Source organism: Ochlerotatus camptorhynchus, unplaced genomic scaffold, assembly GCF_037179485.1.
Source record: "Ochlerotatus camptorhynchus isolate MF236.1 unplaced genomic scaffold, CSIRO-AGI_Acam_v1.1 ptg000432l, whole genome shotgun sequence".
In the NCBI taxonomy this organism is placed as follows: Eukaryota; Metazoa; Arthropoda; class Insecta; order Diptera; family Culicidae; genus Ochlerotatus; species Ochlerotatus camptorhynchus.
The window spans coordinates 4,222,643-4,237,446 of NW_027040918.1; the positions used below are offsets into that span (position 1 = coordinate 4,222,643).

The 14,804-nt window shown below is 44.3% G+C and overlaps 1 protein-coding gene across 1 annotated transcript in view; it reads left to right on the forward strand.

Moving 5' to 3' along the window:
- rumpel overlaps window positions 1-14,804 on the forward strand; it is a 33,826-nt gene that overhangs the window by 7,546 nt on the left and 11,476 nt on the right. The window contains exons 2-6 of the mRNA XM_065234111.1: window positions 7,950-8,109; window positions 8,168-8,233; window positions 8,469-9,199; window positions 9,264-9,438; window positions 9,500-9,702. Of these exons, the coding sequence (XP_065090183.1) occupies window positions 7,950-8,109; window positions 8,168-8,233; window positions 8,469-9,199; window positions 9,264-9,438; window positions 9,500-9,702 (1,335 nt within the window). The remainder of the gene's footprint in view (window positions 1-7,949; window positions 8,110-8,167; window positions 8,234-8,468; window positions 9,200-9,263; window positions 9,439-9,499; window positions 9,703-14,804) is intronic.

Sequence of the window (14,804 nt, forward strand, 5' to 3'; positions counted from 1 at the left end):
CGATGTCTTAAGGGAAACGCGTTGGAAGCGGTTCGAAGCTATCGATCCGTCATCTGTACCATTGATCATCGACACTTTGAAAACACTGTATGGCCATCCAGAGCAAATCATCAACTCGTTGCTCACCAAGGTGCGGGCTACACAAAACCCTAAGCCGGAAAATCTGGGGAGCCTGATCAGTTTCGGTTTACTGCTTCAGGAGTTGGTGAGCCAGCTTCCAGCCACACTCAAACTGAACTGGTATCTCTCCAAACGTCAACATACCAACGTCAACCTCATCTCATTTGGGAGCTACATGGACCAGATCGTGACGGCCGCTAGTGAGGTGAATTTCCAGAACGAAGCGGATGAGCATTAGGGTGCTTCATTCTGAAAAAAGTGATGAATTTCTGATGGGCCACCCTCCAGTTCGATTCATAGCCCCAAAATATGAACCTGTGCAAAAATTGGTAAAGATTGATGAAGGTTTAGAGGTCGCGCCAATGATTTGAAATTTGTATGGGAATTACTATGGAAGAATTTAAAAAATCGCTTATATCGCTATAACTTTGCTTCTACTTGTCCAAATGTCGAAAAAATTTAGTATGTTATTGCTATGGCAATAAACAAAAAGCCTACGGTTGCTACGCTCAGTTTTGCAGCGTATCAAGAATTATAAAAATGTGAAAAAATGGCAAAATAGGGTAAATTGACAGATGAATATGTACAAGGCAACAACGCCAATTTCATCGCAACAACAACAGGCTTGTTGATCATTGTCATGACAACCACATATTTTTTTTTTTCAACGTTTGGACAACTACAACCAAAGTTAGAGCAATGTAAACGAAAATCAATAATTTCCCATACTAATTCACCAAAATCTCCATACAAAATCCAAATCATTGGCGCGACCTCTAAACCTTCATCAATCTTTACCATTTTTTGCACAGGTTCATATTTTGGGGCTATGAATCGAACTGGAGGGTAGCCTATCAAAAATTCATCACTTTTTTCAAAATGAAACACCCTAATGAGCATCGTAGCAAGCAGGAGAAACCTAAGACGAAGGAGAAGATGTACGTTAACACGCATGCTGCAGAGGAGAACAAAGTAGAGAATGTCCCTACTACCGAACGTAGGTGGAACAAGCCTAAGCCAGAAAGACGGCCACAAAATAAAGGATTGTCATGCGTTCCGCAAGATGACCCTCGGTGATCGCTGGAAACTCGTTCAGGAGCGAATCCTGTGTCGTCGCTGCCTGGGTTCTCATGCAAAATTACCGTGTAAAGCCAGCAACTGTGGAGAGAGCAGTTGTGAGGAGCGTCATCACAAGCTTCTACACCCCGGAAATCCACAATTACCCCGATCGACTGACCCTCCGAAGACCACAATCACAGTAGCCGTTCATTGTCAGTTCAAGCAAACGGCTTTGTTCCGGATTATTCCCGTATTGCTGCATGGGAATGGCAAAACCGTCCAAACGTATGCCTTTCTCGACGATGGTTCTTCCAGGACGTTGGTGGAATCGAAGGTAGCCGAAGAACTCGGAGTGACCGGTGAGGTACACTCCCGATCATAAGTTCAAGGACACCCCCAAAAAAACATGACAAATTTGTTATGTTCATATCTCTGTTATGTTACGTCAAATTTTCGTTCTCTTTAGATCATTTGAAAGGTATTGAATGGAACTTTCCTCGTAGGCAAATTGTACAATATAATTTTCGAATTTTGTGTGCTAAAAGCTCACCCAAAGTTACAAATATTTTTCAAAATTTACTCTGAAGAATCGTGATTGATTTTCTCAGAATTGGGTTGGCCAAATTTTGAAATAAAAGTAGTAGTAGAACACTTATGCTATACCATTCATATCATTCAAATAACCTTTGGTGATCGAAAATTGAACGTAAAATGAGAGATCATTGAACAAAACATATTTGCATGGTTTTTTAGGGGTGTCCTTAAACTTATGATCGGTAGTGTACACCCACTCTGCCTGCAGTGGATAAGTGGCATCGAACGCGTGGAGGACGTGTCACAGCTGATAAAGTTGCAGATATCGAGTGCAGCTAACGCTACGCGGCACGATTTGAAGGAAGTACACACCGTCAAGAGTCTGAAAAGCAGAGAAGAAGTCAGAGGAAGCCCAATGGCTGCAAAAAACCAGGCTAGGTTGGGTGGTCTACGGGAGCACATCCGCTGGAGATGAACGATCAATCCATTAGCTCTTCCATATTTCCGTTCGTTCATCCGATCAAGAGCTGCATGATCTAGTGAAGAATTTTTTTGCGAAGGAAAGTGTGGGAGCTGTGTCTTCAACTATGGAGAGCGACGATGATCGACGTGCCAGGAAAATTCTCGGCTGACTGTAGGGACATCGTCAGAAAGGTTCCAAACAAGCTTGCTGTGGAAACACGATAACGTAGAGTTCCCGAACAGCAGACCCATGGTGGAAAAGAGATTCCGCTGTCTCGAACGTCGTCTAGCATCGAAGCCCGACTTATATCAAAATGTGAAGACCCAGATCATCGAGTACCAAGCCAAAGGGTACATTCATAAGGTGAGCAAAGAGGAGTAAGCCAGTTTAGATCTCAAACGGACCTGGTTCCTGCCGTTGAACATCGTTATGAATCCGAGAAAGCCAAACAAAGTACGATTAGTATGGGATGCGGCACCTAAAGTCCAGGGACAATCTTCAATTCTGCTCTTCTCGCTGGCCTGGATTTTCTCATACCAGCAGTTTTGCGTTCATTTCGCCAGTTCTCGGTGGCCGTCAGCGCAGATATCTGCGAGATGTTTCACCAGTTTCTCATCCGACTAGAAAACCGATCTGCTCAGTTGTTCTTGTGCCGGGACGAACCATCTAAGCCTTTCGATGTGTTCGTGATGGACGTAGCCACGTTTGGGTCCACATGTTCGCCTTTTGCAGCACGGTTTATTAAAAATCGGAATGCTGAGGAATTTTCCGAACAGTTTCCACGAGCGGCGGAAGCGATCACGAATCATCATTATGTGGATGATGTCCTGTGTATCGTACACACAGAGCAGGAATCTGTTGAGCTGGCAGAGCAGGTGAAGCTGGTACACTCCAAGGCAGGTTTCAACATTAGAAATTGGCTGTCAAACTCGTGTGAGGTCCTAATACGGGTCGGGGAACAGCAAGCGGTGTCGCGAAAAAAAACTTCTCGTCGACAGGTCGGCTACCTACGAACACGTTCTTGGCATGATCTGGAAGCCAGAACAGGATGTCTTCGTCTTCCAAGGTGTGTTTAGGGATGAAATACAAGCTCTTTTACTGGATGACACGGTTCCGACGCTGAGAGAAGATTTGCGGGTCGTAATGAGCATCTCCGATCCCATTGGGCTAGTAGATGTCTTCGTCGTCCATGGAAAGGTGCTCGTGCAACACATCTGGCGGTCAGGACTTAGCTGGGATAAGCGTATACCTGACGCACTGCTTGAACAATGGAAGAGATGGATCAAGTTGTTGAAGCAGTTGGATCACGTCGAAATTCCCCGCTGCTACTTTCCTGACTGCACTCCTGAAGATTACCGTTCCATGGAGCTGCATATTTTTGTTAACGCATCTGAAAAAGCATTTGCGGTTGTTGCGTAATTTCGAATCGTCGAAGGATCCAGAGTTCGTTGCTCCCTAGTGTCGGCGAAAACGAAGGTTGCGCCTTTGAAACTCCTGTCTATTCCGAGACTAGAACTGTCAGCAGCCGTTCTTGATGCAAGGTTGTCGAAGTCCGTAATTGAGAACCATACAATTCCAACCAACCGAAAAGTGTTCTGGAGGGATTCTCGCACCTTTCTTTCCTGGTTGCAATCTGATCCTAGAAAGTATCGACAATTCGTTGCTTTCAGGCTGACGGAAATCCACGATTTAACGCAGGTCGACGAGTGGCGTTGGGTGCCAACCCGTTTGAACGTTGCCGACGAGGCAAAGGTCCGCCTCCGACAGTCGCTGGTTCCATGCGCCATCGTTCCTCTATCAACACCCGGATCTGTGGCCCCAGCAAACAACGAAGGAGGTGGAAACAGTGGAAGAACTTCGTCCGGTACACCTCCATCAGAATGTCGTCGACAGAGTTTGAAAGGTTCTCGCTGCAGAATCAAGAAGCTAGCACCAGGTAAAACAGAGTTCCTGGATCGGGACGAAATACTCAAGGCGGAGTCACCATTTTCAAGCTGATTCAGCGTTATCCTCAAGAGAAATCGAGGACTTCCCGCTGGAGAACAAATGAAGATCGAGAAAACTAGCAAAATTTCCAAACTTTCTTCCTTCCTGGACGAACAGGATGTCATGCAAAGGGATGGCAGAGTTGCAAATGCTCAGCAGGTATCGTTTGACTTCAAGCTTCCCGTAATTCTGCCCAAAAAACACGGCGGAACTAAACTCCTCGTCGATTGGTACCATCGGCAGTACAAACACTGCAATGCTGAAACAACGGTGAACGAGATGCGCCAAAGGTTTCACGTGTCTGAGATGAGGGTTGCCTTCAAGCTAGCCAGAAAGCAGTGCCAGTGGGGCAACATATACAAGGCGACTCCGGAGATTCCATGAATGGCTCCCCTGCCTCAAGCTAGGACGGTGTCGCACGTTCGGCCATTCACCTATGTCGGCGTGGCCTACTAGGTTAAGCGTTGGGTTGCACTATTCACCTGCTTGACCATACGTGCATCTGGAGGTGATGCACAACCTGACGACGGAATCATGCAAGATGGCGATTAGGCGGTTAATCGCACGGAGAGGGGCCCCACGAGAGATATTCAGTGACCGGGGAACAGACTTCGTGGGAGCTAGGCGCGACATGAAGAGGAAACTTCAGCACATCAACAGTAACTATGCGGGTACGTTCACGAACACGGATACACAGTGGCGTTTCAATCCACCCTTGACGCCACACATGGGGGGAGACCTGTGCAAACAAGTACTGGACAGGTTCTGGGGTTGATGGATCAAGGAGTATCTTTCTACGATCACTAAGCGTACGAAATGGTTCATGGATGGAAGACCCGTTCAAGCTGGTGATCTGGTGGTTGTGGTGGAAGACCGGATCCGGAATGGTTGGCTGAGAGGACGAGTGCTACGTGTTTTTCCGGGACCTGACGGCCGGGTACGGAATGCAGAGGTATTGACAGCCAGTACAGGAGTGCTGGTTCAGTCAGTGGCAAAGTTGGCAGTTCTGGAAGTTGGTGGTACCGCTGAAGTAAACATCGAGCAATAGGGGTCGGGGAATGTTCGGATAGACGAGAAACCAGCACCCCGGTGCGACAGGGTTACCCGGTCTTACACGCAGCAGGATGAGCTATATATAAGAATTCCAGTAAATACGCATTGAATTGTCAACGAATTGAATAGTTCCTAAATACCTACACACGACAAGTTAACCCAATATTAAAAGCTAGAACAAAGAACAAACAAGACGCAGAACAAATTTTTCTTAAAATTTATAATTATTCTAGTTTAAAATTGTTAAACACACTAATAAGGACAAGAAATGTAAGTGAATACATAAACACAACATTTAACAAACCCTTATTTAACAATAATCCTAATTAAATATATTACAGCTAAAAAGCTGACTCATGCACATTGCATAAAAACGAGTCGTGCTGTACTAATCCGAAATTAAACAAAGGCGATTTGTCGATCAAAAATATCGCCTTCCATAGCGCCTACCTTAGCCAACGATTCCGCTTTCTTATTTTCCTGAATTGAGCAATGAGATGGGACCCAAGCTAAGGTGATAGTTTACCCAAGCAACACATATCCATCAAAATAGGTTGCTGTTACTTGATTGTGATTGAAATAGGGTGCATTCAAGTAACCACAACTGTTAAGTGACCAGTGTGTTGCTAGGGTAGGAGCAGTTGGATAAAACACTCAGGCAGAAAATACGAGGAGTGCTTAATCGTCCTCATTGAACGAATCGCCTCCAATGAGCTAAGACTATCCGTAAAAATGAAATAATGGTCAGAAGGAAGTGAGGCAATTCGCTCTACTGCGTAAAATATGGCTGCGAGCTCCGCAACGTAAACGAAGCATGGTTTTTGCAGTTTATATTAGGTGCTACGAAATTGATCGCAATCACGATTGGAGATTAATGAAGAAGGGCCAACCTCCAGCGTCATGTACTCATAGTACAAACTCATGAATCTTGTTTGAGGATTTCGGTCGAGCAGCTTCTCAAAGTGTTCTATTACCAAAGGATTCATTACTTCACAACGGATGAGAAACCGGAAAGACAGCTCAGCGAAATGATCTGTCAGTGGGAGAACACCAGCGAGTACTTCGAGGCTCATCGTATGAGTCGAATGCAAACAGCCTAGCGCAATACGAAGGCAACGGTATTGAATCCGTTGCAGCTTCAGGATGTGTGTTTTTGCTGCGGATTGGAAGCAGAAGCTGCCGTACTCTAGAACCGAAAGGATGGTCTTCCGGGTGGGCTCCCCAGCATGTTCCGATAATTGTACGAAGAAAATGAATCCTTTGTTGGCATTTTTGTTTCAGATACGCAATATGTTTTCCCCATGTGCATTTGAAATCGAACCAGACACCTGAATACTTAAAAGAAATTCTTTGAGTGATTGTTTTATCCATTAACTGAAGCTGTAACTGTGCAGGATGATGCTTCCTCTCAATTTTTCTCCGGAGAGAATTCGATACCCGGCTTCATAGCCCAAGTAGACAAATATTCTAAGGTATCTTGCTATGGTCCTTGCATGTCCGGTGCCCTTGGCCTGGTGACGGAAACAACGCCATCATCTGCAAGCTGTCTTAGCGAGCAATTTTCATCAAGACAACCATCAATGTCTTTTACATAAAAAATATAAAGAAGGGGGCTTAAACATGAGCCCTGGGGGAGCTAATTCGTGAAGTTGTCGAGTTTCCATGAGAAAAGCTCATATATTTCTCAGACAACAAGTTGCTCAAATAGTTGTTCATAATTGGTGCAAGCCCACTATCGGGGAGTTTATCCGAAAGGATGTCTGAGATGATTCTCATGCATTTCACAAATATGAACCTTATATTTTACTTCAATTTTACTTAAATACGTTCATTACCAAATCAGCTCTCAAATTAATTAACAATTGGTGTTGCTAAAAAAATAAGAACTGTTAACAAATGCCTTGAGTTTCGAAAATCCCAATTTATACGTTAGTTGTTGGTGAAATGTGATTGTAATCAAATAATTGTGTCTTAAACAAAATATGAGGTTATTACTCTCTCTTATATTATCGTGAAACGTCTTCTGGATTTAGTTTTAATGTATTTAAAATCGTTGCGATTGATGGTTTTTATCTCCGACACGACAGAGAAATACTATTTATTATGAAGAGGTTTGTTTATACAGACCACCTTATTTGGACTTTAACCGGTTTCATTAAGATTTAAAAAAAATATTGTTGGTTTAAAACACGCGTTTTCCTTTCTTTGTTGGTGATATAATTATTTCCATGATAATAATTTATCAAATAACAATGTTCTCGGTCATTATAAAAGACTATTAGAATCCTTAAGCTATGTCTGAACAAATAAATTGGCTACAAAAAAAAATTGATAATCCCTTGGATAATGATTTGGACGAACAAACATCTGTTACTTAAAAGTTTCAAAATACGTAAGCTCCAGTTGACGATGCAAACTTCTATATAATGATCAAAAAACTCTCAAAAAACCAATAACAAATTGAGATGTTCTGACATTATATTTTTTAAAGTAAAAGTTGCTAGTGGTTTGCTATTCTCTGCTAGTCGGAATGTATTATTTACTATCACTACTGGGTAAATTTCATATCGAATAGAGCCCGAGACCGGTGGTGAGTTATTTCTGAACCCATACAATTAACCTTACCGTAACGACCAAAGTTGTTAATCGATAACTAGATAGCGTCTTTTCGTCGATCAAGACGTTAAACATTTGAGTAAAAATCTTCATTCAGACTATTCTCTTTTCTCAACAGTTTCATCTCCGGTATTTCCCTCCTCGGAACTCCCACGGAAATCTACGTCTACGGTGTACAGTACATGTACGTCATGGGCGGTGTCATCACGATGGGCTTCATCATGATGCACATCTATCTGCCTGTATTTCACAATCTCCAGCTGACATCCACGTATCAGGTACTTCCCGATTCTCAGAAAAGCGATCCAATCAACTAATCTCATTAATTAATTTCAGTATCTCCAAACTCGCTTCGACAAACGAATGCGCCTGTTCGGGTCCGTCCTGTTTACCCTCGCAACGGTAAGTTCAAGACACGCATCGCATTTGTACTGCTTAAGGAAGGTCAATATCAATTCCGCAAATGGAATGTAATGTCTCCGGCAATCATCGCTAATCTAATTGAAGCCATCACGATCTGCGTGCGTGTCGGGAAAAAAAAATCCCAGCACAAAGTGTGTTCTTACTTGCTTAAGCGTTCAGATTTGTTGATTAGTTGGTCTGCTGTGACAGGTTCAATTACCTTACATTCTTCCAGATGGCCTGGCTACCGATCGTCATCTACGTCCCGGCGTTGGCGTTCAATCAAGTGACCGGCGTGAACGTTCATCTCATAACGCCACTGGTCTGCATCATATGTATCTTCTATACATGCGTTGGTGGACTAAAGGCGGTTGTATGGACCGACGTCATCCAAACGGTGATGATGTTTGGAGCAATGATGTTGATCATCGTCAAAGGAACCTACGACGTCGGGGGACTGTCGGTAGTGATGGACCGGGCTAGCGAGAGTGGCCGTTTTGAGGCCCCGGATCTTAGATTCGACTTGACCACGAGACACAATATCTACTCGTGCGTGATCGGCGGAGTGATTTATTGGTTGAAGACGAACGCAGTCAGCCAGAATATGATCCAGCGGTACCTGTCGCTTCCAACGCTGAAGGATGCCAAGAGGGCTCTGTGGACTTTCATTGTGGGAACATTGTTCCTGCTGGGATTGTGTGGCTACAGTGGGCTGTTGATCTACGCCAAGTACCATGATTGCGATCCATTGACGACAAAGCTGGCGAAAGCGAAGGATCAGCTGTTGCCCTTGTTGGTTATGGACACACTCGGAGACTATCCCGGATTGCCGGGATTGTTCGTGGCGGGCGTTTTCTCTGCGGCCCTAAGCTCACTGTCCACCGGGCTAAATTCGTTGTCTGCGGTAGTGTTGGAAGATTTCTTCAAGCCTTTCCTGGATCGACCGCTTAGCGAACGGACATCGGCGTATGTAGAATAATTTCCAAATGATCATCAACCCATTCAAGAGTTTATTTTTTTTTCCTTGCAGGATAATCATGCGCTCAGTGGTGGGAGTGTTCGGTGTGATCTGTGTAGGGTTGGTGTTGATTGTGGAAAAGCTGGGTTCGGTGCTACAACTTTCGATGAGTCTGGGAAGCGTCAGCAATGGACCTTTGCTGGGAATATTTACTTTGGGAGTACTCATTCCTTGGTCTACCGGAACGGTACGGATGTCAATGCAGTTTACACGAATATTTAAGAGTTACGACGTGTAATTTTTTTCAGGGTGCCATAATCGGGGGCAGCGTTGGGTTGGTTGTCATGTCCTGGATTTGTTTGAAGGCTCAAATGGCAATTGCATCCGGAGAGTTACAGTTCGAGGTCAAACCGACTGATACACAGGGCTGCAGTTATCATTTTATCGCATCGGAACCGATGAGCATGCTGGCGATCAATGTGACAGCACCTTTGGAACCGGAGATTGTGAGGTAATTTAGAATGAATAATTGGCACAACGAAATGGACGTTAGTATGTATAGTGGAATGCTTGGTTAAAGACGAAGATAAGGATGGGTGAGTGCGAAGTGCATATCGAACTGCACTGATTCTATCCTAACAATCCAACTGGCATGATACGGACACCAGGCAACCACACTTGACTCCAAAATTGATCGTACCAGTGAGTAATATAGGTATCGTAGGCAGAGTGGATCCCGGAACTCAGCAGAAATTTTGAATATGAATCCAAGCTGCCTATTTGCTTTAGAGATTACATCGCTATAGTGTACTCAAAGAGTGTGTAAGAGCGCTATCTAGCATAAAACCCAAGTCTCGTATTTGAGTTACTCGATGTAGAGGCTGTTCTGCGATAGAGTAGTCAAAACAAACGGTTTGATCTTTCGATGGAATGAAATGATACTGCATTGAAAATGAAATTACGAGAACACCACATTTCAAAACAGTTTACCATCCTCTGCAGCTCGAAACAATCTAGTTGACTCCTATTATAATATAGATCTTGACATCGTCCGCGTAAAACTTTCGGGATCCAGGCATCATTGCTATTCATCAATATTAATGGCCCCAGATTGCTTCCTTGGTGTTGGTGTTGGAAAATGTCTCAGATTGTTCGGATCCAATTTTTATACACAGCGTGCGACTAGTTAAGTACGATCTGAACCGAGTGACAAAAGCAGGAGACATGCCAATTTTTTTTTTCAGTCTAGCTAGTAATATCCCATTGTTAACACGATCAAACGTGGCTTTAAGATCCTCCACTGGCAATCAATTTTCTTTCCTTTTGGAATTAACGAAAGACCAAAATCGTTTCGGGTTCCTACGAAGGCTGATCTGTGTCCGAATGACGTATCGTTTGTAAAGAAATTGATTGTAAAGTCGATACATGTTACTCGTTTGCGTGAATATGTGCTTTAAAACAAGGCAACGAGAACGGTAGAAATTTCGTAGAGCATTTGATATTATTCGTTTTAGTTGTACCCATCGTCCACTTTGGGAAGTATATGCATTTTCGATGTGTACAGGAATGAAAGTTCCAATAGTTCCCAGTGTGCTTGGAAATTCAGTTTCTGAAAAAGGATCATTGCAAATTTTATCGGAGTTTTAAAATATGCTACAAGTATAAGTCATGGTGTACAAAACTCTTGTTGGCACAGCACTATGCGCAGAGTTCTTTTCACGGTTCCTTTAGCAATCCGTTTATTTGAAAATGCTTTAAAGCTTAAATATAAATTTGTTTCAACTGATTAGCTCTAATGATATTTATCGAATGTTTACTCACAATTCAGTGACTTTACTCTTAGATTCAACGCCTACTTAGCCTATGATAACTGCACTCTTTCTTAGTCACTTTATCTAGAATAAATTGGTTTTAATATCTTAGTATTAAGCTAGGCAATAAGGTTTTAGATTTATTCACAGATCGTAGCGTAGCAGTAAGCTTTAGTGTTAATCCAATATAAACAATGCATGAATGACTAACCTAAAAATTGTAATGTTTATGTCACCTTAAGTATTTAGTAGGAAATATTAATTTTATTAATTTTTTAACTTACGCAATGTTAAATTCAGCACTTCAACTATTATTAGGATAGGCTAACACTTTAATTTTAGTTTCAATTCACACTAATCTTAACTTTTTAAATAGCATAGAATAATTCTGCTGACTGCCTGCATACAATCATAGTTTTTTCACTCTTCTACTTTCCATGACATTCTGTCTTATCATCAATCACACCACAGTAGTTATCATTAGTCAAATCTGATTCAGCATCCCTACGGTAGATTCTTCCATGCCGCTAACGGTCGTAACGTCGCCCGCAACATTCCCCTCCCCGTAATACTGCTCTGGTTCAGCAGGATTACCTATTGGGAGTACGTTGAGCACAACAAGCTTTGCCACGGGACGACGTAGAACTCCTGTAGTAGTCTGAACATCTGCCTGCCGGATGCGACCATCTTTCCCCGGCATGACCTTTACAACCTTTACTCTAGTCCATCGATTCCGGATTGCTTCATCGACGATGAACACAACATCTCCCTCCTGTATGGGCTTCACTTCCTGGTGCCATTTGGTACGCATTGTTAGTACCGGGAGATATTCCCGGATCCACCTTGACCAGAATTGATCCAGAGGATAACGACAAAGATTCCATCCATTTCGCAGTGCCTCACCTTCTGTAGTTGTCGCTTTCTCCGTCTGTTTGGCCCCATTTGACCTGAGGAGGATGAAATGATTCGGAGTCAATGCCTCTTGGTCCGACGTTTCGGCATATACGTCAACAGCCTAGAGTTGACCATTGATTCAGCTTCGCACAGCACCGTCTGGAATACTTCTTCCGATGGTGCTCGGGAATGGTTGATAGATTCCATAGCAACTTTGACTGCTCGTACCATCCTCTCCCATGCACCACCCATGTGTGGGGATGATGGTGGGATGAAGAACCATCGTGTGTTGGTATTAGTGAAGGTCTCCGACAGTTCACGGTTCATTGCAGCTACTTGACCAGCCAACTCTCAGCTGGCACCAACGAAGTTTGTTCCATGGTCTGTGTAAATTTCCGCCGGCGCTCCACGGTGTGCAATGAATCGCCGCAACGCTAGCTTGCCAGATTCGGTTGACATTGACGCTGTTACTTCCAAATGCACAGCCCTTATCACCAGGCACGTAAAGAGTGCTACCCAGCGTTTGACCTGGCTTCAGCCAATCTTGATCATGTATGGCCCGAAATAGTCAATTCCAACCAACGAAAATGGCCGGACGAACGGCGTCACCCGTGCTTGAGGAAGAGGTGCCATCCTAGGCACTTCTGGACTGGCTTTGTAGACTACGCACCACTGACAATGCTTTGCCACTGTGCGCGACACTGTTCGAAGTGCTGAAATATCGAATCGCTGCCGAATTTCATTGACTACAGTTTCACCGTTATGATGACCGAACTTTCTGTGATACCAGTCTACCAGGAGCTCGGTTACACGATGATTTTTCGGCAGAATTACAAGAAACTTTGCTTCGTAAGGAGCCAGAGGAGAAGCTTCTATGCGCCCTGCCACGCGTATCACGCTGAACTCGTCAAGGAACGGTGATAACTTCCTTATTGGACTACTGTTTTCTAACCGTAGCACTCGACAACCCTTAGATTTCTTTGATTTTTTCACCACTTCTAACTCTTCGGCATATACATCTGCTTGTGCAAGCCGCCACAGTGCCCGCTCAGCGCGAATAAAATCCTCTTGCTTCAGTTCGCGTCTGATCTGCATAGCTCTTTGCTTCTTAACTTCCACGTACCGATCAACAAACGAATACACGTAGGCAATTGTTCGAAGCATGCGCTCCCACTTTGAAAATCTTTCAGGCTCGATGCATGTCGGAGTTACCTCCGCCCGATGCACGTGAATAGCACGTAGTTATTTTTCGGTTTCGATTGATTGAACCTGCTGCTCTGGCCACTCATCCTCGTGTTGGTAGAGGAATACCGGCCCGGTGAACCAGCGACTGTCCGGATGCAAAGTGGGACCTTTTCCCCATTTGGTGGCTTCGTCCGCCACATTCTGTTTTGTGTGTACCCATCGCCATTCTTCAATCGTTGTTTCTTCCAGAATTTCCCCAACACGAACCGCTACATACTGGCGATACTTCCGAGCATCTGATCTGATCCACGAAAGAACAGTTTTGGAGTCACTCCAGAAAAATCTGCGATATGTAGGAAGCGAATGGTACTCAGCAACGGATTTTGCTATTCGACTTCCGATGACCGCTGCCTGGAGCTCTAACCGAGGAATAGAGAGTGGCTTCAATGGAGCCACCTTGGCTTTTGATGCTATCAAAGCACATCGTGGCTGACCTCGATCCATCATTCGAAAATATGCAACGTAAGCGAAAGCAGATTCACTCGCATCCACAAACACATGAAGCTGCAGTGATCGGAAGCTATCCGGATCATATCCGGGGAAATAGCACCGTGGAATTTGAACTTCGTGTAGCTTGGTGAATTGATTGATCCACCTTCCCCAGTTCCTTTGTATTTCTGTTGGAATAGCTTCGTCCCATCCGACTTGAGATCTCCAGAGGTCTTGGATAATCATCTTACCATGAATGAGCAGGTTGAATATTAATCCAAGTGGATCAAAAACGCTCATCACGAATCGCAGGATACCTCGCTTCGTCAGGTCGGCTTCTGAAGTTCCTAAGCGTTTGGTAGTTGTTGTAGTTTTACGGAATATACAAATACTTCTTCACCCGGTAGCCAAGCCATTCCTAGAACCCGTTCTACCTTACTGGCTTTGTCGGCGGTGAAGTCTTTTCTCAGGTCTGTTGCATCTTCTCCCAGAATTCGCAGCACATCCACCGAATTAGACCGCCAGTTTCGCAGCTCAAAACTGGCTTTTGCTTGTACCATCCGTACCTCCAAAGCCGGTTTCCCCATTTCTTCCTCCGTATCTCGGCTATCCAAATAGTCATCCACATAGTGGTTTTCTACTATGGCAGCCGCTGCTTCGGGAAATTTATGCTTCCACTCCATTGCGTTAGTATTCTTCACGAAGTTGGCCGAACAGGGGGAACAGGTGGCCCCAAAGATCGCCACGTCCATCACGAACACTTCAGGTTTCAATGATGGATCCTTTCTGAAGAGGAAACGTAGAAATTGTAGATCTTCCTTCCGTATCTTCATTTGGTGGAACATCTCACGGATGTCACCTGCGACTGCCACCTGTCGCTGTCGAAAACGGCATAATACCGCTAATAATGACGTCAGAAGATCCGGTCCCTTTAACAACACGTCGTTGAAGGACAATCCGTGTACTTTGGCGGCTGCATCCCAAATGATACGCACTTTGCCGGGCTTACGTGGACTCGTGACCACTCCTAGTGGTAGATACCAAATGCGTTTTGAATCACTTTCTTCCAACTCCTTAGGTGTTGCTTTATGAGCGTAACCTTTGGCCTGGTATTCGGAAATCTGTTTTTCCAAGCTCGCTTGCAGATTCGGATGGGCCCGTAGCTTCCGTTCGAGGCAGATCAAACGACGTTCTGCCATGGCGTAGCTGGATGGGAGCTCCACTTCGTCGTATT